The sequence below is a fragment of the Populus trichocarpa genome, chromosome 3 (assembly GCF_000002775.5).
Source record: "Populus trichocarpa isolate Nisqually-1 chromosome 3, P.trichocarpa_v4.1, whole genome shotgun sequence".
Classification (NCBI taxonomy): Eukaryota; Viridiplantae; Streptophyta; class Magnoliopsida; order Malpighiales; family Salicaceae; genus Populus; species Populus trichocarpa.
Window position 1 is genome coordinate 7,764,710 of NC_037287.2, and position 22,333 is coordinate 7,787,042.

The 22,333-nt window shown below is 30.9% G+C and overlaps 1 protein-coding gene across 1 annotated transcript; it reads left to right on the forward strand.

Annotated features, from left to right (window-relative positions):
- The first annotated feature begins 9,316 nt into the window (after window positions 1-9,316).
- Window positions 9,317-12,067, forward strand: LOC7478398 (uncharacterized). The gene is made up of 3 exons (XM_002304168.4): window positions 9,317-9,890; window positions 11,220-11,405; window positions 11,658-12,067. The coding sequence occupies exons 1-3, from the start codon at window positions 9,426-9,428 to the stop codon at window positions 11,934-11,936; spliced, it is 930 nt and encodes a 309-aa protein (XP_002304204.1). The 5' UTR covers window positions 9,317-9,425; the 3' UTR covers window positions 11,937-12,067.
- Window positions 12,068-22,333: the final 10,266 nt, after the last annotated feature.

The following is a 22,333-nucleotide window of genomic DNA, read 5'->3' on the forward strand; positions in this document are numbered from 1 at the left end:
TATATATATATATATATTAAAATTGTCGCCTAGTATGTCACCGCCTCAATATTTTAAAAGTGTTTCTTCCATTATACATCATTATTTTTCCTAACATCTTTACATTTTTTTAAGGTTATAAAGAATTATATGACTCACTGCATAACATGGATCAAAAAACTATTCGAAAATTGAGCGCGATATAAAAAAAATTGAGCTACATCATTTTATTTTATTTTGAAAAAATATTTTTTTTCTCTAGGTTATTGTGAAAAGCTTTCTAACATCGCAGTGGATAGCCATTTTCCTCCACCTTAGACCACCACACTCATCGCTAGAAGTATGTGGAACGGTCTAACACATGCCAGAAAATTTTATTTTTAAAATATTTTTTAATCTTATTAAAATATAAAATTGCTCCTGACTTGACTTGACTTAACTTGACTATCACAAACAAACCATAAGAAAAAGAAGAATCAAGACTTTGTTCCAAGTTTAAAAAATTCTAATTTTAATGGCAATAAAGTAAAGTAACTGTGCATTTTAAAATGGAAAAGATGAATCAAACCCTAAATCTCAATGAGATTTATTTTGATTTAAAGGGTATTCTAGTCATTATATTGTGCCAACAAAAAGTAAAAAGACATTATTATCCCTAATTAATATGATAATAACTAATTGATCTTTTAGAAATTAATGGATCTAATTGGTTAATGGCCCGAGTTTCAGAATTTATTTTCTTCTTTAAAAACACTAGTATCATCTAAGCATCCTTTTTTATGTTAGAAATAACTTTGGTTTGTGTTGTGACATAGCGCAGACCATCGATCTAAGGCTTGTTCGAGTCAATTTTTTGAGACTTTTTGTTTAAATGATTTTTTTTTTCATTTTAGGCCTTCAATATCTAGTTAGTTAAAATTGAGCTTCCTAATTTATTTCTATTTGGATTCCATGGGGTTATAACGATCTTTTGCCTCAAATTACAAGTTTTCTGGGTTAACTATGATTGGCTTGGGTTGATTCAGTTTGTCGTCATCCTAATATATATAGATATATATCATCAAGTGTATCACCACCTCAATATTTTAAAAGTGTTCCGTCCATTATTATTTCCTAACATCTTTATATTTTTTATGATTATAAAAAATGATCTGACTCACGGCGTAACTTGGGTAAAAAAAACTAGTTTCAATCTAATGGAGTGCGATACGAATAAAATTGAGCTATATCGTTATTCCTTTTTGAAAACAATTTCTCTAGGTTATCATGAAGGGGATGCCATTTGATTTCTAACACCACCATTGATGGCCATTTTCCACCACCACACACATCATTAGAAGTGTATGGAATGACCTAACACACGCTGACAAATTTTCTTTTAAAAATATTTTTTAATCTTATTAATATATGAAATTGCTCCTGACTTGACTTGAATATCATTGAAAAACCATGAGAAAAAGAAGAATCAATCCTTGGTTCCAAGTTTAAAAAATTCTAATTCTAATGGCAATAGAGTATAGTCATTATGTATTTTAAAATGAAAAGATGAATCAACCCCTAAATCTCAATTAGATTTATTTTGATTTAAAGATATTCTAGTCATTACACTATGTAAATAAAAAGTAAAAGTACTTTGTTGTCCCTAATTAATATGATAATAACTAATTGGTCTTTTGGAAATTATATTATCGCTCCTAATAGCTAGGTTAATTGGAGTGTGTCTTTTGACAGTAGGTTAATTGGTATTTTAGGAAGGGTAAAATCATAAATTCATTGTTCTCATCCACAGTGAAATGTGTCTACGTGTATAATGAATTCACTACACCTAATTAGTTTTTTTATTTAATAAAAAAGAGTTAAATAAAATTATTGGAGTGTGTTTTGTCAAAGAACCATTTTAATCTAAGAATTATTAGGTGAAGTCTCAAGATATTGTTTATATTATTCTCTAACACATACCTCAAGTGAAAGCTCTTTAGACTTGAAACTTGAACAAGCTCATACTACATTATGCTATTAATTAATTAGAAGAAAGAATAGGGATGTGAGACACGAACCTGTGACTATTTAGTTAGCAAAACTCTGATACCATATCAAAGATTCATTATTTTTTTGTTTATTATCATGTCAACTCAGGGGCAATTTGGTATTTGGCTAAATATAAAAAATATATATGAAATAGGTATAAGCGCGTAGGGCGCACTTACCCGCATGTGGTAGTTGTTAGTGCACTTTGAGCGACGCGTGTGGCGCCTCTCAATGTTAAAAAATTCTCTTCCACCATGTCATTGAAAACACCTTCGCATTCTCTTTCTATTGGCATTGCACGTGTTGGTGGTGGTGGGGTGATTTGTTGCTGGTGGACTTTTTTTTCCTCTTCTCCCCTAAAAATTACAGTTTGACCCTCTTTGGTGTTGATATTTCAACTTCAGTCCTTATTATCTTGATTTCTAATTTTTTTTTTGGCTATTTTGTAAAAGTATTTTTGGTTTTCAATTTCATCCTTCAATCCAAATTTATGATATTATTTTTACCAATTTGATCCTCATTGTTCTGATTTCTAAGTTTTTATCTTGGCCTTTTTTGTAGAAGTTTTATCCCAGTGGATCCAAATTTGTTGGAATTCTTCTTGGGCTTAGAACCTTGTTGAGTTCTAATTTGCTAGAGTCTTGCTGTACTCTTTCTTTTTTAAAACCTTGCTGGGTTTTTAATTGTTGGAGCCTTGCTGGGCTCAGAACTTTGTTGGGTCTTTTTTACTAAAGTCTTGTTGTACTCTTTCTTTATCAAAACCTTGCTGGTTTTTTAATCGTTAGGAGCCTTGTTGGATTCTTTTGCTGGAGTCTTGTTAAACTTATTATTTGTTATAACCTTGTTGGGTTTTAGGACTTTGTTGTATTTTTTCTTTAATGAAACCTTGCTGGGCTTTGAAAATCAAATCGAGCCTTACTAGGCTCAGAACCTTACTGGGTTCCTGTTTGTCAGAGTCTTGTTAGACTTCATTGAGTATTATTTCTTGTGCAATTCCTGTGCAAAAATTTGTATAATGCTTTTAAATGTTATTTTTTTTTATTGGTGGAAAGGTTTGCTACTACTGATCTAGCCTCTTGGGTATTTGGCTTAAATCTTCAGCCCACTCAGCTCTTAGCTATATGCTTGATTGCCTATTTGTCACATCATTCCTCTCGGGTTTTGGCTATGTAATCAATTTTGCTTGATTTTCTCTTTATTGTAAAGCCTGAATCTTTAGGAAATAAATGAAGATCTGCTCAGTTAACCATTATTTGAGAAGTGACAAACTTTCTTAGCCATGATGTTGCCCTCTTGTCTATTGATGCACCTCAATTTATGGTATTCTTGCACCATTGCCTACTCTTTTATTTGAGGGAGAAGTGGTGTTCAACTACTATTTCTTATCAAATCATATGTTGCCAATACCCATTTCAATTTACCCCCCGACTGATGTGGTTGTGTGCATCATTTATCAAAATACACTCATGTGATAACATTTTCTAGGCATCATAACTAACATTCAAATGGAAAAATAGACTTTTTTATTTATGGAAGATGCCTTCCAAGTGTATCATTACTCTCAACTGTTGATGAAGTTTATCAAATTATAGACTATCTTTGAACAACATTGCCCTCGGTTGACCTAGGCATTTGTCATTACCAGACGTTATTCATAGCTTTGATGGATTTTGTTGAATCATCATTTGATTATATGCTTCTTTACCCCCCAGCTGATCTGGATGTTGTCTACTATCCCTCTTAGGGTTCACTGCATTGCGCCTTGGCTGCTCTACTTTTAAAAAACAACGCATAAGAAGTGTCAAAGGGATCAATCACTTATTAACTGAAAAAAATAGGGGACCAAACTAATTTTTTGTGAAGAAATTTGAAGTTTCCATCTATTTTCTCCATGTTTTTCACTTTGGTCTTCTATGTTTTGATTTCACCCTCTCTTAAAAAAAAAAAAGATGTGTTTGACTATTTTGGGCTTAGAAGGACTCGATTGTGCCTAAAAAAAAGTTTAAAGGTCAAATTAAAAATTTAGAAAAAATTGAATATTCCAAGCCATATTGATTTGTGAGAGAATGAACGATGCAACTTTAGCTATAAAATCACCAGAAAGCATAGGTTTTTTTTTTAATCATTAATAATGTGTTGTTATGAAGGAATATGAGTGGTTAGCCCACTATAAGACAACAAATTATTATGATTCTCGTAAGGAAGTGCCTTCACCACCAGGTATCTTAAAACTGCATACACTATCTACACAATATAAGGTTGTATTTGGTTACTATCATGAGACAAAAAGGATAGAGATAGTGAAAAAAAAAATGTATTTGGTTGAAGAGATAGAAATATAAAAATACATTTGTTTCTAGAACAATTTTAGAGTGAATTTTTATACTTCCAAAATATGAGGTATAGAGAGGACAAGTCTCAAGAGACAATATTTATTATTTTTATTTCTAAAATATCATTGTAAAAAACTCTCAATCTCAAATTTGTCCAACAAAGACATGTAAGGATAAAAATAGTTATTATCACAAATTTAAAATCCAACTCGGGGGTCGATCTAGGGCAAAGCCCAGGTCACTAGTCGAGGTTCAGGTCACATGTCGAGTTGACTTGAGTCAGCGTAAAAATAAAAGTGATTATTATTGTAATTTTAAAATCCAACTTAAGGGTCAACCTGGGGTAAGACCCGAGTCAAGTGTTAGGAGGGTAAACCCGAGTTGAACCAAGTCACCATTAAATAAAATGGTTATTATCATAGTTTTAACACTTGATTCGGGGTCAACCCGAGTTGAACTGGGTCAATTTAAGGATAAAAATTGTTATTATCATGGTTTTAAAATCCGATTCGGGAGTCGACCAGAGTTAGGCTCAAGTCACAGGTTTGGAGGGTCGACATAGGTTGACCCGAGTCAGGTATGGAAAAAAATTGTTATTATCATAGTTCTAAAACCCAACACCAGATTCAACTTGAGACAAGGTTCAGGTCAAAAGTCAAGAGGGTCAGCCCGACTAACCCTAAGAAAATTAAGAATAATCAAAACAACCTTATTTTGACCAAAATAATTATAAAAAAAGTTAACAAATTTTTGATCGGGTCAGGTCAAGTCAATCATTTCTTTATTTTTTCTTAAGCTTGGACTAGTCTAGGCTTCAGGTCAACATGTCAAGTCAATTATGGTTTTATAACTATGGTTATTATAATATTATTAATTTCAACACTCAATATAAACTAAAGTAAAAATAATAATATCTAATTATTTTTTAATTATGTAAGTTTGATAAAAATACATATTAAGAGTAAAATAAATTTTTTTATATTTTATTGTTTTGTCCACAATTATCAAAACATGATATAAAGACAATTACTTTGTCTTGTACATTATTACGAAACATAATTTTATCTTTGTTTTTATTTTTATCTTGTCTCTTCTATTTTTATTGTTTTTTTTTTATTTTTATCATGAGACAATAACTAAAAGTCACCTAGGTGTCTTGATTTTAAGGTAAATATTTTTTTTTTCTTCAAAATAACACCTAGTATGGTTTGTTCCGTCCATGATAATTATAATTCAACCGTTTGTCCAAGTCCTTTGTTATTCCTAAAGAACTTTAAGTAATTACTTAAGAAAACAGTCAAGGGACTAAAAGTATTAACAATATGTTTGAAACCAATTTATATGTGAAATTGGATTCAATGAATGTATTATAATTCTTATATTTTGAATAAAATATTAAATCATAGAATTTAATTTGATTATACTGCTTGGAACACTTGTGGAAATGAATTGAATTAGCAATCTTGATTATTTTATTATTAATTAAAAAACAATTTCTTTTTATTATAAAAAAACGTTTCTTTTTGTTAAATTTGAAATATATACATTGCTTGAATTTACAGTGGAAAAAGGAGGAAGATAGATATTTGCTAACAAATAGATTCCCATTAATATAAGGAAAGTACGATACCATACAAGTTTAAACCATAGATGTTTATATAATGGAATAATGGATACAAAATTTAATTCTCAGAAACTAGGATGCAAGAAGCAAGACAAACAAGCTCCACCTTTTTATACCATTCCTAGTAAAGAACGTTATTATATTTATGATGTTGGTGTGGCTAAGAGGACATTTGCTAGTGCAGTTTCATTGCAAAAACGATACCGGATTTGCAGAGGCTGCCAAATAAATGAAGTCTGGTATAAAAGTGTGGTCTCCCATAGCAAATACTTTGATCAAGGATTTTTTTGTGAGTGCTTGTGTGCAGAAGTATGATGATGATGATGATGATGATTGTAACTTTAAGGAGTCTAACTCAATTGATCAGGTTTTAAATTTATTTTTTAAAAATCATCAGTTCGAGTCCTACAAATTTTAGGGTTATTGGAGGTTTATATAATCGTTAACTTCAGGGATCGTGAGATTAGTTGAGGTGCGCGCAAATTAGCCTAAACATCTACGTTAATAAAAATTAATAATAATAATAACTGTATGAGAACATCACATATAAAAGTTAGGTCACTTTCTCCCTTCCTGTATTCTTGGACCAAAGTTTTTTTTTTTTGTCGAAGAAGAAAGAGTTGTAAAAATAGAGACCTAAGTTAGGGTTTTCAGAAGGAAATAAAAAGGGAATTCCTTGAGCAAAGTAGAGGGTTTTTTATTGATTTGTTTATTTTTTATTTTTTATAAATTGAATTTCATTTGAAATTCAAATCAATATCAACAAAAGAATTTCAAATACATAGATTAAATTAACCTTATTAATTGAATTTAATTTCAAGGATTCCAAATTAACTTGAAGTCAGGGGCCTTTACTCTGTAACTATTATTCTTGAGGATTGTAACTAGAAATATTTGTTGCTTCATTAGCCGTTTGCATTCCCAAGAGTCAATGGGACTGTGGCAAGCTTGCAGGCTATTTGAGATTCAGTCACATGAGAAATTCTTGGACTTGTGATCTTTATTTTTCTTGGACTTGTGATCTAATCTAAGGTGGATTATTTCAATTATAAGTCATGGAAGTTCAAGCACCAAATATTTTCTTTAGATTATCTTTCAATTCAATGCTATACAGCTGGATATGAAAATGAATCTAGTTCCTTTACGGTTTACCTTATATTTTGTTGTGTTTGACTCGGTTAAAATATGGTTTTTGCTTACGTTACAATTTGGTCTTAAAATAGAAAGAAAAATCTTTGAAGAATATTTTTTTTCATAGTAAAAAATCATCCTCCAATATTGAATTTATTAATTATTAAGTTTCATCAACTATAGTAATAAATAGTAACATGTCAAGTTCTTTTTCATTTAAATCCTCAAATGTTTTTATTTTATTTTATTTTATTAATTTTAAACTTTGTTTGTTTTTAATTTCATCATCTAACATTAAGTTTGTTGGATATTGAGTTTTATAATTTATTTCAACTTACTTTATATGGAGTTATCTCGATTTCACTATCTATGTCATGAGTTTTGTGGGTTAGTCATGTTAATCCAAGTTATTTTTTATATTTTTAATTAATTTTTATCTCAACCTAATCTTTCAACATTAGATTGATTGAGATTTGAGCTACGTAATTGTCTTTTGATTTTTTTTATGAGGTTATCACAGTCTCATAACCCGGTACGTAAGTTTTGTGGGTTAGCTAAGTTGAATCAGATTTTTGTTCTTTTCTTAGTTGATTTTTTTTTTATTTTATCCTTCAATATTGGATTGATTATGAATTATATTTTATATTTTATTTTTATTTTCTTTCTATGAAGTTATCCTCGTCTCTTAACCTAGGTGTGACAAATTAACTCAGATTAACTTCGATCATTTTTTTATTCTTTTTTTAATTTAGTCTTTCAATATTGGGTTAATTGGGGGTTGAGTTTCATAAATTTTCTTATTTGATTTCTATGAAATTATCACGGTTTTATAACTTGTGTCGAGTTTTTGTTCTCTTTTTAATTTTTTTTTCAATTTCATCATTAGATATTGACGTGTTTGGGAATTAAGTTTCATAATTTGTTTTAGTTTGTATTCTATAGTTTATCCTTATTTTATGACCCGGGTCACGAATTTGGGTGATTGGCTAGGGTTGACTCGGGGGGGTTTTGAATTCTTTTTTTAATTTCATTCTTCAACACTAGTTGATTGATAATTAAGCTTCATAATTTATTTATATTTATATGGGGTTATATCAATCTCATGATCCAAGTTTGACATGGTTAACTCAAGTAGGAGTGATCATTTTTGGTTTGGTATGGTTTTTACCTAAAAAAATTACAAAACCAAATTAAAAACAAAACTGAAACCAATTCAAAAAGACTAGTTTTGGTTCGGTTATTTTAGAGCAAAAATTGAAACCCAACCGATTGGCTCGGTTTTTTCGGTTTGGCTCGGTTATTAATTTTAGTTCGATTCGGTTTTTTGGTTTCAAGCTTATGAAACAGAAATCGAACCGGTCGGTTTTTTTAAATATTCTAATCGGTTTTTTTTCACGCTTCGGTTTTTTCGGTTATTTTTTTTTTCTGATTTCTCAGTTTAATTGATTTTTCAGTTTTTTTTCTCACCCCTAAACTCAGGTTGACTTGGTTTTATTTTCAATTTCATCATTTGATTTTGGATTGATTGAGAACTGAGTTTAATAAATAAGAAAATATTTTTTTTATATAGAGTTATCAGGGTCTCATGAATTGGGTATCAGATTTGGCAGATAAACTCGACTTGATACTAATTGATATAATATATTGTCATTTTAATATTTAAAAATAGATATCGTCTTGAATTATTTTTAATCAAACTATATTTTTATTGATCGTGCAGGTTATTTTTAAACTTGTAAAGTCGACTATGTCATATCAGATCATTCTCTATATAATTTAATTTTTTTTGTTAAAAAACATATTAACAATATATTAATATTTTTTTTACACCTAAATTTTTTTTGATCCGAACTATAGTATAGCACGAATAATTATTTAGTTAAAAATCTGTAATAATGTTTATATATGTGGCATGTAATCTGCCAACACTCTGAATAGTTGGAACAAGAAACAAATAATAAAGGAATTTAATTAGGTGCTTGGTCAAGAGTCAAGACCACAATTTAAAAAAATAAAAAACAATATTGAAATCTGGACCACCAAATTTTGCATAATAATATGGTAAGCCTGCCGACACATTCCCGAACCTAAGGTTATGTCTTAGGCTCCTATCCAAGCCTAGTTTGACATGCACAGCCTCCACATTGGTTGTTGATAAGGAAATTACCTATAAGGCTATAACGTTGTTTCACGCAGTGGGACAAAGACAGGTAGATAACAGAGAGAACTGAAAGAGAACAAAACTTGTGGCTTTTGTCACTCTAGCTATAAAGTATAAACAGCTGTTGTGCCTTTAAAATCTGTGTGTCAAAGACACTGTTAATTTTACAATGCTTTCCGCAAAATCTGAATCTGATATTGCTAGTTTAGCTCCATCATCACCTTCAAGGTCTCCAAAACGTCCTGTGTATTATGTACAAAGCCCTTCAAGGGACTCGCATGATGGAGACAAGTTATCTTCAATGCAACCGAGTCCAATGGAATCACCTTCACACCCTTCTTCTGGTCGCCACTCAAGGAACTCGTCGGCTAGTAGGTTTTCAGGGATATTTAGGTCCTCTTCAGGGAAGAAAAGTAGTAGCAGGAAAGGAAATGATGATAAAGAATGGAATGATAAAGGGTGGCCTGAATGTAATGTGATCATGGAAGAAGGGAACTATGATGATGAGGATAAAGCGTTTACCAGGAGGTCTCAGGCCTTGATTGCTCTGTTAAGTTTTGTGTTTTTGTTTACCGTTTTTTGCTTGATCATATGGGGTGCTAGCAGGCCTTACAAAGCAGAGATTATGGTCAAGGTATGCCAACTTTTAGTTTCACATTCTCTTTTATATTTGGTCTGCTCAATATAGTCATTAGAATAAACATTTTGGTGACGAAAATTGAACCATGAGAGCGTATTAGGATGGAAATCATGGTAAATTAATGCTGCTGTACCTCTTCTGAAACTGTTATGCAAGCATATATTTCACCAGGTTGAATCAATGTCAAGATAAATATTTCACTTTGCAGGAATTGGAGTGTTTAAAGCTAAAGGGGACAGATAAAAAACATAAAACATGGGATTGTAGTACTAGTACAGTTCATAAGCAAAGTAAAGTTGGAAATTGGAACAGATGCCATAAAGTAAATTTGATCTCTCTTTAACTCTCTGCTTAACATTTTCATTTCTTATTATACAATTTGACTCTCTATTTTTTGGAAGCATCATTGATTTGCTTATAGACCTTATACATATAGCTTTCCACTTGGTCGTATTTTCATCCATAATTACTCTTCTAGAATCTGTGGAGATGTATAAGAAGTTGGAAAGTAGCAGCCAATGGTTGATTCTCTGGAAATGGTTAATAGTAGAACGAATGTACTTGAAGCCCTTTCTATTTGTCAAGAGACCCAAATCCATGTTCCATAGCATTGGATCTACTATCTTCTATGTCAAGCATTGTTTTTATCACTCAAGTTACAGTATATTTTTGCTCCCTTTTCTCAACAATGAGATGTTATTATGCATGATTACTACCTGAAGATATTTGTCCTTGTTGCATGGTTAGATACCACCCAGTTCCATGCGGTTTTCTTCTTATCGAACCCCGCGAACCTGTGATTTTTCAATCTAAAGTGCACAGTTTATTTTTGCTCTAGTTCATGTCATTGCCTCTTTTTTTTCACATTGTTATTCTGTCTGGACAATGAAAGATGTTCATGTGCAAGGCCATCTTTCTGAATAACTAGGATTTGGAACTCCGCGCAAATAAACCTGAGAAGTTGAATCAACCAGCTGAATTCTGTGATCTAAAAGATCATCCGAAGTTATTGTGCCACCCTAATTGAATTTATAATCTTCACCTGGGGCTGGATTTGATGAGAATCATCACCCAGCTTTCAAATAGCCATTTGGCTGTATCAGGTTCTGACGCAGCGCATGATTTGGGTGGTTCCTCCAATGAAAGAGAATCATTGCATTTGAAGCCTCATTAACATTGTTATGAACCTCGGATTGTCACAAACATATCTTTAATGCATTATAAATTAAGCCGTTTAGCACGTCATGACTCGCAAGCTAATCATATGTAGTTCTTAAGTTAACATTTGAAATTGATTTCTAATGGCAAATGTGTTTCTTGCAGAGCATGGCAGTCAATAACTTTTATGTTGGGGAAGGTTCCGACTCCTCTGGTGTTCCTACGAAGATGCTTACATTGAATGGCTCATTGAGAATGAGTGTTTACAACCCTGCTACATTATTTGGCATTCATGTCAGCTCCACACCGATCAATCTTGTATACTCAGAGATCCCTATCGCAACTGGTCAGGTACAATCCTTTCCATTACCATGTAATAATATTTAAACCAATGTCATTAAGAGTTCGTTGGATTCTCATGATTAGACCCTTCAAATCCAAGAAGCAAAGGCCCTCGGTTTTCTAATGCTTATTTGGTACTTTGAGTTTAGAAATTATGCCGTGCGTTGCAAGTTTGAAGTAATTAATTGCATTATGTCTCTTTGACTCTTACTGGTAATGAACGAGTAATGATTCTTCACTGATTTCCCGTTAATGCTGCAGTTGAAGAAATACTATCAGCCTAGAAAGAGTCGCAGAACTGTATCAATGTTCGTTGAAGGAAATAAGGTTCCCCTGTATGGAGCTGGATCAAGTCTGACAGTTGCGCAAACTGGTATTGTAATTCCATTGACACTGAAATTTGAAATCCTGTCACGAGGCAATGTGGTAGGAAAGCTGGTCAGGACAAAGCATCGAAGACAAATCTCCTGCCCCTTGGTCATTGATTCTAGCAGCCCTAAACCTATTAAGTTCAAGAAAAATACTTGCACCTATGATTGAGATCCTTCTGGTTGCTGTAAAATATGACCGATATTGCCTTCATGGCATCAATCTATATGAATACAGCATCTTGAGTTGCTGTGCTTCCATGAATTTCATTTTAATGAAGAGAGAAATCAATTCACATGAAATTTTCTTTTTTCAATTTCGGCTTGCTGATCACTTATGTAAGATTATGGAAATAAATGTATATTTGTATGAATGTATGCATGCTGTACGTAAGACTTGAAAGTGATAAATATATGAAAAGATTGCATGCATATCACTTATGTAGGTATTGAATGTAAATGTTTACATTAACTAGACGTAAGCTTGCATGAAAATAAAGACAAATTAAAGAATGTTGATGATTATATTAGTTATTTATAGAAATTACTAAAAATTGGTTTAACTAATTTACCTAAAATGCACAAACATAAAAATGCACAATAACTTCATAAATTTAAATATTAAAATTACAATTTTATAACAAAGTATACATAAGAGATAAATATAGAATATTTTTAACATAATGTTAAGTATTACTTGTTAAAATATTTAAAAAGAAAAATAAATTACATTGTTATTAAAGATTGTATTTTTTGTAATTTTATTGCTATGTCTCATGGTGTAAATAAATTGATTGCAATAGACCTTTTAGGATTTCAACAACATTGTAACAACATTGTATTAATTAGTTGAAAATAATATCCATGAACTAAAAAAATTAACTTAAAAATTTCTCTGCAAAATACCTCAACTTAAGCTCTAGAAAGTTGAGCTCTAGAATAATTGTAGAAAAAACAAAGCAGAAAAGCTAGGAAAAGCAAAGGAGATAAGGCTACTACTTGGTGTACATGACATTTCTTCTTCAACCTTGTTTTATATTATTTTTTGAAATCAAAACTAATCTAGAATTAATTCTAGTAATTAATAAAATTAACTTCTGCCATTTTATCTTAATCACAATCAATAAAAATAAAAATAAAAAACTTGATAATTTTTTGCTTAAAACTATACATTTTTCCTTTGAAAATAACCTATTAAAAAGGAGGAAGATTATTGACTAGAATGTTTATTCGACTAAATAAAAATGGACTAATAAAAAAAAATTATAGGCCGAAAATTATTTTAGAATCTAAGACTCTGGGCTTGGGCTCGAGCCGAACATGTGTGACTCGAATCCAAAACCTACTTCACCTAAAACCTCTTCACTTTAAAAGCTTTGGTGCCACGTAATCTATTTATAATTTTTTAACTTTTTACTATATAAACTATAAGAAAATCTTGTATTCTTTTAATGCGGGATATGAAGTCTTGAGTTTCACAATACATATCAAGCAAAGACTCTTTGAGATTAACTTTTTCAATCACTCAATTTCTTCTCATCATGTTAATATTTCATCTTAAAATATTTTTGTTGAAGAATAATTTTCAATAAAATTTTAAATTTACAGGTGATCGAACTCTATTTTTAACTTGAACTAAAAAATATCAATTGACCATATTTTAAAAAACAAATTCTAACAACATAATCACATGACAACAAGCGCATTAGGGCTTTCCTTTCTTCCCAACTAAAAATCAACTAGATAGCTTGCTCGTGCTTTGTAGCAGGCAAGCCTGATTTTTTTTAAGCGTAAAAAATTGATGACAAAGCATTGTAAGTGTATTTTAAAAAATGAAAAAAATTAACAACTTCATATCATAGAAAGAGAACAGAAATAAATATCGACCATCAATCCCCAGGAATCCAAACAATGAAAGATAAAATCGGGGAAAAAAAATTAATGAACAAAAGAAATGTCAAAAATAATACCAGCAAACCCGGGTGATTAAAAACAATTAAGATTATGGATCCAATGATGAAATAAAAAACAAATTTAAATTTGATAAAGGTCCCAAGAATAAAAATTTAAAACCAAAACATTAAGGGCTAAAACTTAAAATACCATCAAATGTTGAACTAAAGGGCCAAATTGAAATTTTTTAAGTCCACAACTTCACAAAAGAATTCAAAATAAAAATAAAAATCAAGTGAGTGAGGATCAAATTCAAAAAAAAGAAAAACAATTGAAAAAAATCAAAATATATCATTTGATGCTAAAAACAAATCAAAAACGATTGAAAAACGGATTGACTCGTGACCTAGGGGACTGGAGCTTAGGCCGGCCTGGGTCTCAAAAGTAATTGGAACAAAGCACGAAAAATATTTGATGGTTATATTTAATTCAAAAGCAAAAATCCTCATAAAAACACTAAATTGAACAAAACCTGAAAAAAAAAATCTCTAGGTAACACGTGTTTTTCTTGAAAATGAATGGAAAATCTCATAAGAATTGAAAAAAAAAGTAAGAAAATATCTGAGGATTAAACAAACAAAAATGAGCAAACAAAGGGGGAAAAACCTGGTAAATTTGGGTGAACCTTCTAAGTCCAGGTCAATCTCCTAAAATCACAAACCATTAAATTTCAAAGCTAAGCTCAACTAAAAAGCTTCATATAAAACAAATTCAATGTTGAAAGGTGAGATAAATTAATTTAATTTAAAATATTCTTGTTAAAAGAACGAGATCTAACAAAGAGCACAAAAAACCAAGACAATACCAAGCAAATTTAATGTTGAAAATGAAATAAATTAATTTAATCTAATTAAAAAAATTCTTTTGAAAAGAGGTAGATCCAGCAAAGACCATAAAAAAAACTTGAGGAAAACCATGTTTCTCTCAAAAAGTCAGAAAAGTCCACTCGAAAGTGGAAACAAATACTGGATGATCAAACAAAAAAACCCAAGCCAACTCAACTTAACTTTAATACTGCAACCTGAGACATGAGATAAAGATAACCTCACAAAAAAAATTAGAACAAATTACGAAGTTCAAGGCCCAATAAGTCCATGCCAAATGATGAAAATGAAAAACAAATAAGTTTTTAAAAAGAATTTTAAAAAATATCAAACTTAAACCGGGTTAATCATCGAAACTGGTGGACCGGGTAATGATTGTAGAACACAAACATGAAAAAATAACAAAGCAAAATTCTCAAATATAAAAAATAAAAACAATGAGAACTAAATCATAAACAAAAACTAATTGAAAGAAAATAAATGGAGAAAAAGAGTAAAAAAAAGAGCCACAAAACAATGAGAACCAAAATTAGAAACAAAACAAAATTAAATTAAATTCTAAAGGATGAAATGAAAAAAAAATTAATGCAAAGGATAAAGAAATAGCAATCAAAAGAATGAGGGCCAAATTGGATACAATATTAAAATGAAATAAAATGCACAGGGATGAAATTGAAACAAAAAAAATTCAAGAAGCTTTAAAATCAAAACAAATAGAAATCAAAAGAATAAGGACCAACTTTAAAACAAACACAAACCGAAGGATATATCTGAATTTTTAAAGGCCTAGCACAAAAACCAATGCATAGGAGAGAGAGAAAAAGAAGGGGAGGAAAAAAAACTCAATCGTCGCTGAACTGCCACGAACCAGGCAAACACATCACACCAATAACTGCGTCATCACTTGACATGGCAGTCAGGACATTTTGGCCATTGTAATACGTCCCACGCGCCACCTATTTGGCAGGGGAATGATGATGTGTTAATTTATTAATATTTTAATAATTAGAATTACTAAAAAATGCCATTCATTGCCATGTTTAGATTTTTTAAAGTCAAAGGCTAGACAAGTCATTTCACTGTAAATATATATATAAAGACAAAAAAAACCTCTTTGTAAGGCCAAAAGTTTTTAGCTTTTAAGGGTATCATCGTCCTTTAACTATGTAAATAAAATAGAAAATACATAAACGCCCCTAGATAAAAGGCCTATTTTTTTAGCTTTCAAATGCAACGAAGTAATTTCATTGTATATAAAAAATATATATTTACTAAATTAACCCCGATCAATTGACAAATAACATTTTGATCCACTGAAAAAGACAACTCTGCCCCTGAAGCCAAGGCAATTTTTTAGTGCATTGAAGGACAAAATGGTTAATACATTGCTTGAATCCACAGTGTTTCTACTCACATGCTACAGGAAAAGGCTGAGCCCTTTTAGTTTTTTTTTGTAATGATTTAGAATTGAGTCATTGTTTGTAGTTTTATATGGTATATACAAATAAGCTCTTGCTGAAGTGTTTCCTCCCTGTTAAGAATGAATTGGAAAGGACATTGTTGTTATCTATTTTTGACAACACATAAAAAAATATGTATAAACAATAAATAAAAAATAAAAAAAATACAAGAGGACATACATGAAGAAAGCTTAGATGATTGTTCAAGATTGGTGGTGGGGGACCAAGATGACAAGTGGAAAAGTTGGAGGACTAAAATGTATAAGATTGGGCAAATTGGTGACCAAATTTGTAATAACCCCAATTTTTTACATCCTTTTTCGTGATACATTGAAAATTTTCAGGTAATATTTTTTAGATATACATGTTCCACCAAAATTTCTACCAAAATTTCAGCAGAGTCTCCCCTATACTGGAAGGTCTCAAGTTATCGACAAAATCACATTACACTTTCAATTTTAATTAACATTCCGATCCAATTGTCCTAGATCTCAACCCTTTCATCATCATCAACACAACACATCTTATTCAATAACATCATATAATGTAATTTAAGTGAAAGATTTGATTTCAACTATAAACATGCATGGTTAAATAGGTACTTAGAGTTACATACATTAGATTAAAGTCATACATTCAAATTTAAGGATTAATATTACATTTCAAGTTTTAGGAGATAAGACTCTTAATTTACAAATAATTACATGGTCAAAAGAAAAAGGTAACTAAACCAATATCATTTCTGACGCGACCCTAATAGACCTGAAAATAAAAATTAACATATACACATAAATATAAAAAGGTAGTAACAAACAATAACAATGATAGGTAATAATCTTCATAGAATTTCTTTTTAGAAATAAAATTAGGTACAAATCTCTTTTACAACATGCATTTTCCATCTATTACCAATATCCATCTAATATCATATCTCATTTGTTGAGAATAATTTCATCTTGAAAATCTCAACACAGCTCAACGATTTTCGAACACCATCTCATTATAAATCAATTCTCACTTTATACCAAGATATTCCTCTCTTGATATCAATAGCTTATCTCATTCTTTTGGAATAACTAATCAACATTTTCCCTTTAAATTTCTGGAAGGAAATCGCCGACACTAATAAATCTCATTAGTATCATTAGTCTTCTAATATTGGGCTAGACTAGTCAATTACATTCACGTGTCTATATTAATACAACCGATTAGTATCATTAACTATTCATTCCTCGGAATAGTTAATCAAATCTTATTCATATCTGGTTTACCATCAAAATTGTCGATGTAAGGAACCCTTGACATCATTAGCCTCCTTACCTGGAGTAGTTAATCACACCAGAAATGGTTATCGATACCAATGTGACTCGTTGATATCATTAACTATTCCCGACCCAAAATAGTTAATCAACTTATCTTTTTCACTGAACCAGGAGTAACCATGTTGATGTTAGTAATCTTTACTAACATCATTAGTCACTCAATTTCTCAGGATCGACTAATCAATTTAAGAAATACCGGCACCGATGAACCCTCATCGATACCATTAGCAATCCAAACCCGGATAGCTAATCAATATCGTTTGAAATGTCAGTACCAATGAAACCTCATTGATACCATTAGCTATCCAAACCCGGATAGCTAATCAATGTCACATGAAATGCCGGTACCAATGAAACCTCATTGATACTATTAGTTATCCAAACTCGGATAGCTAATCAATATCGTTTGAAATGCTGGTACCAATGAAACCTCATTGATACCATTATCTATCCAAACCCGGATAGCTAATCAATGCCATCTGAAATGCCGGTACCAAAGAAACCTCATTGATACCATTAGTTATCTAAACCCCATATGTATTGTAACCATGGTTGCTAAGTATCATTCACACACAAACTTAGTTATCGACATTACGATCACTAAGCATCATTCACGTAACCTTGGTCACCCTCATCGTAGTGTCAAGTATCATTATAATATATCCTTAGCCACCGACACTATGGTGACCAATTATCTATCATTTCTCCCCTAATCTCTAAGTCATTGTGTATACCCAATCCATATTGAGGTATATAAGATAGTTACATTATTCCAAGGTTATCATGACAAATTCGATGTCTATCAATGTAAGGTAATTGTATTTATCCTAATAAAAAAAAATTAATTTGATACATAACAATACATGCAAGATACTCATATTCGTTTAAACATCATCCTAAGTAATGAAGGTATATCATTGCATGCATGGTACTCTTATTCATTCCAACAATATCATCACAAGTTTAATACATATCAATGTATGTAAGATACTTGTATCCATTTCAATTATATCATAACTAGTCGATACACATCAAAGCACTTAAGGTACTTATATTCATTCCAATATTATCGAAACAATAAAACAATAAATTGTAAAATTTATCAATAAGTTTACACAAATTAAAAGACAAGGTGCAATGCACCTACCTAAAGTATGTGCATGTGCTTCCACTCCATGCAATTGTCCAGTCCCCACAGCTTCCTCTGTACCACCAGGGATTCAGTTTTTATCAACAATACAACCAACATCACAACTTTATTTAATTTTCATTCAACTAGTATTCTCAAACCAATCACAAGGAATTTTTTTTAGGATCTCATACTCTTACCCATTTTCATGTTTATTTTCATTCTTATAATTTTGTTATCAAAACCATCACCCAACAACAATTCCAAGCAAAGATTAAAAATTATCTAATTCTGATCAATTTAGCTTAACCAACTCAGAACACTATCTAGTGTTTTAATCATAACTAAAGTTGTCAAACTCAGTTTTGGGCGTGATTTATCTCTATGAAAGGCTAAAACATAGAAATACAACTTTTATGAAGAAACCAACTCCAAATTATTTTGTTTTAAGGCTCAAAATCAACAATCACAATAGCCCCTCCTTTATAGGTAAAATTTTGGACAACGAGGATTTTCATCCCTTGGAAATCTTTTTCAACTTCCAACTTATTTTCATGCAAAAACAACATTATCCAAGGTCATTTGGCATCATTAAATCACAAATTCAAACCAATTTTAAAGCAAAACATTCAAACAATTTCCCTACCTCCACAATATAGCAAGAGATTAGGCCAAAATAAGGAAACTCATCCTTTTGAGATTTCTCCTATTATTTTTTTCTACACACACTATATATGTTATTATCCTTGTTTAGCATTATTAATACAACAAAATAACAAACCATTCATTTTCTTTCACTTTCTCCTCGTGCAATTAAACATATACGACAAACCTTAACAATTAATATTCTGAGATCATTATCCAACAATAATTTCACCCTACTAGTTGGAATCCATGACAATCTTCATTAACTAACCAATTTGCCAAAAATACTTATGGCTAGCTTTAAATATGTTTTATTTTCCAAATTTCTTTCATTTTAATTTCTTCATGGTTTCACCCCATTCATATCCACACAACCAAACAAGTTAGCTTTTTATTCAATCAACATGTTCATATAGCAATGTTCCTTCATATTCTTACATAATAATCATTTTTCCCCTCATATAAAGAATACACAATTAATCTATAACAATACTAATAACAAGAACATATTTTACCATTACATATTCCATAAACCCTACATCCATACAATTCTAATTTCATCAAAACACGTATTTAATCAAGCTTACTAAATTTTGCAACAATAGCTTCAAAAAGCAATAAGTCATCAACCTCTTATTATTGTTTCAAACCCAACAGTCAGACTATATATCATAGAGTTGTGCATAACATATCTCAAAATAAAAATGATCCAACGAGTGGATCTCCCTAGATCTGAATAAAACCGAGCTAACTTGAAAATAGACGAGCTACTATTCAGCATAATGCAACCTTGCCGGAGAATGATATTCCGATCTCCACTGTTCAGAATGCAGGCAACATCTAGGCACACCACATATCCAAGAATGAGCATGATCCAACGGTGGAAGAGAGAGAAATCAGCCGGCAACCAAAACTGCCCTGCATGTGTATTTCCTTTTATTTTCCAGGACATTTCCAATGATAATTTCTGTCAAACGAATTGTGTTCCTTCCAATCCCTCCAGTCAGTTAGTAGAGGCGTGTGAGAAGAACAATATATAAAACACTTAGCATGATCCAATGTTGGATTCCAGAGATATGACCACCTAATCATTATTGGTTTCTCTAAATTCTGCACTTCTCTTTAGCCGAATATTGTCTCTCTCTTTTTTTTTTCTTTTTTTGAGCTGGTGGTCTCTTTGCAGTTTTATAGGCACCTTTTCCCCTAATTACAATTTTGTCCTTCATTTATACATTTATGTATTTTATTTTATTTTTCATGTAAACCATCTGGTTTATTTCTACTTAAATCGTTAGTCTTTACCGAACTTCGATTGGGATGAGATCTTTAACTAAGGTAGGAAAACATATTAATACATTTCATGCAAAATTTCATCCCGATCCGATGATTGGATTGGTCAGTTCTTGACTTTTTCGTCAACGATCCAAATTTTCTTGTTCAATCTTCACATAAAATCATATCAATTTTCTTTCTAAACCCTTAAGGTCATTTTATTATTTTAGAATATATTTATTTTAGAATTTCCACCTTTATTTATTTATCTGGCTTATTACCGTTTCAAAATAACATCACTGATGTTTTATCGGTGCTTGCACCTTCAGTCCTACCATTTTCATTGCATTATCCTTTATTATAATGTATTCTATACTACCTCACTTATTTCTTAGAAACGTTTTGTTATTTTCTCATTATTTTATCCATCAAAACACATTACCAGTTTCTCTGTCCTTATGAATTCTAAACCAAAATTCATTTTATGGAGGTCATCCCTTCCATTATATATCATTATTTATCTATTATTTCTAATCTTGATTTCCATCACTCATTGAAATCATATCACTTTCAGTCTTACGTTTACATGAGGGTTTACACATTTGTATATTTAAATTACAATTAATATAATGCATAGAAATAAAATAGCATTATTCTTATATCCATAATAACCTGAACTTACATAAAGTTAAGAACAAAAGGAAATTCTTTCGAAAAACTTCAAAACAAAATTGATGAAACAATGCATCCCTAAGCATATCAACAACTATAGTAGTTTTCTATTCATTTCCATAGCTATCATGGATAGAAGAAGAATGAACATTTTGAAAATGATTGCTACTGATTAGAAAAATTACAAATGATAATAGCTTGACCAATTTAATTAACTTAAAAACCCATTCTAAAAGGCCTTATAGGATAATATATTGAATACACATCTTGCCTCTATTATATGCAATCAATATATACCTATTAGGGAAAAGGTACACATTTGGGTCTTCATGAAAAGACATTTATTAAATCTAGTTTTATTTATTTATTTCATCAAACACATTGTGCATTTAATTTAAACCATCATTTATATAGAAACTAAACATACCTAACCTTCCCAAAACACATCAACAATGACCCAAACACAGTACAACCAATTTCCAAAGATTACAATCAAACTTAAACACACATATCATCATCATATACTACTAACACAAATTCATGCCAAGTTTTGGAATTTTCAAATTTTCACAATCAAGACCGACCACCCAAGGCTTGGAAATCCATGGTTGGCCTTAATTACATCAATTTGTGTTCTAATTTATGCCATCACCAAAAATAGTCTCTAATAACTCAACCAGACTAACATTTCTGTATTCACTTCAACTAACCCTAACATACTCTTCACATTTCTACAATTAAAGATATCCTTCAAATTCAAAGAATAGAAATGAAATTAATTAAAATTTGATGTCTTACCATTTCTAATTAACACAAATTCAATGGGTTTTGTGATGGAAATCTAAGAGCAATCCTCTTTTCTTTTTGCACATTTCTCTAACAATTGAATTAACCCTATGTAACTACTCTAACCTCTTAATTACACTTTAATTTCACCTAATTTAAGTGGATTTTATGAAGTTTATGGTACACCTACATCACTCATGATCTCTAATTGAAGAGAATTGGAGAAGAAATGCAAACCCTCTCTTCCCTTCCTAACATTGAAACCATTTTCCATTCATAAGAATGAGGGGAATGAAAAAAAGGAAAAAAAAAAGAGACCATTACCTGAATTAAGATGAAAATGGTAGATAGTAGGAGAGAGACCGAGTTTGATTGCGATTAGGGCTAGAAATCTAGAGGAAATGAAGGATTTGATTTGAAAGAGAAGAAGAAATAAGGGAGGATAGATTGTCAAGTTTTACTTCATTTTAAAATAGCCAATGGAATTCCCATCAGCAATTCCATTA

Excerpts from the sequence above, each read along its gene's own strand:
- LOC7478398 (XM_002304168.4), top strand. The coding sequence starts at position 9,426 with ATGCTTTCCGCAAAATCTGAATCTGATATTGCTAGTTTAGCTCCATCA. Across the intron at positions 9,891-11,219 it reads AAGCAGAGATTATGGTCAAG|AGCATGGCAGTCAATAACTT; the intron begins GTATGCCAACTT and ends TGTTTCTTGCAG. Across the intron at positions 11,406-11,657 it reads TCCCTATCGCAACTGGTCAG|TTGAAGAAATACTATCAGCC; the intron begins GTACAATCCTTT and ends TTAATGCTGCAG.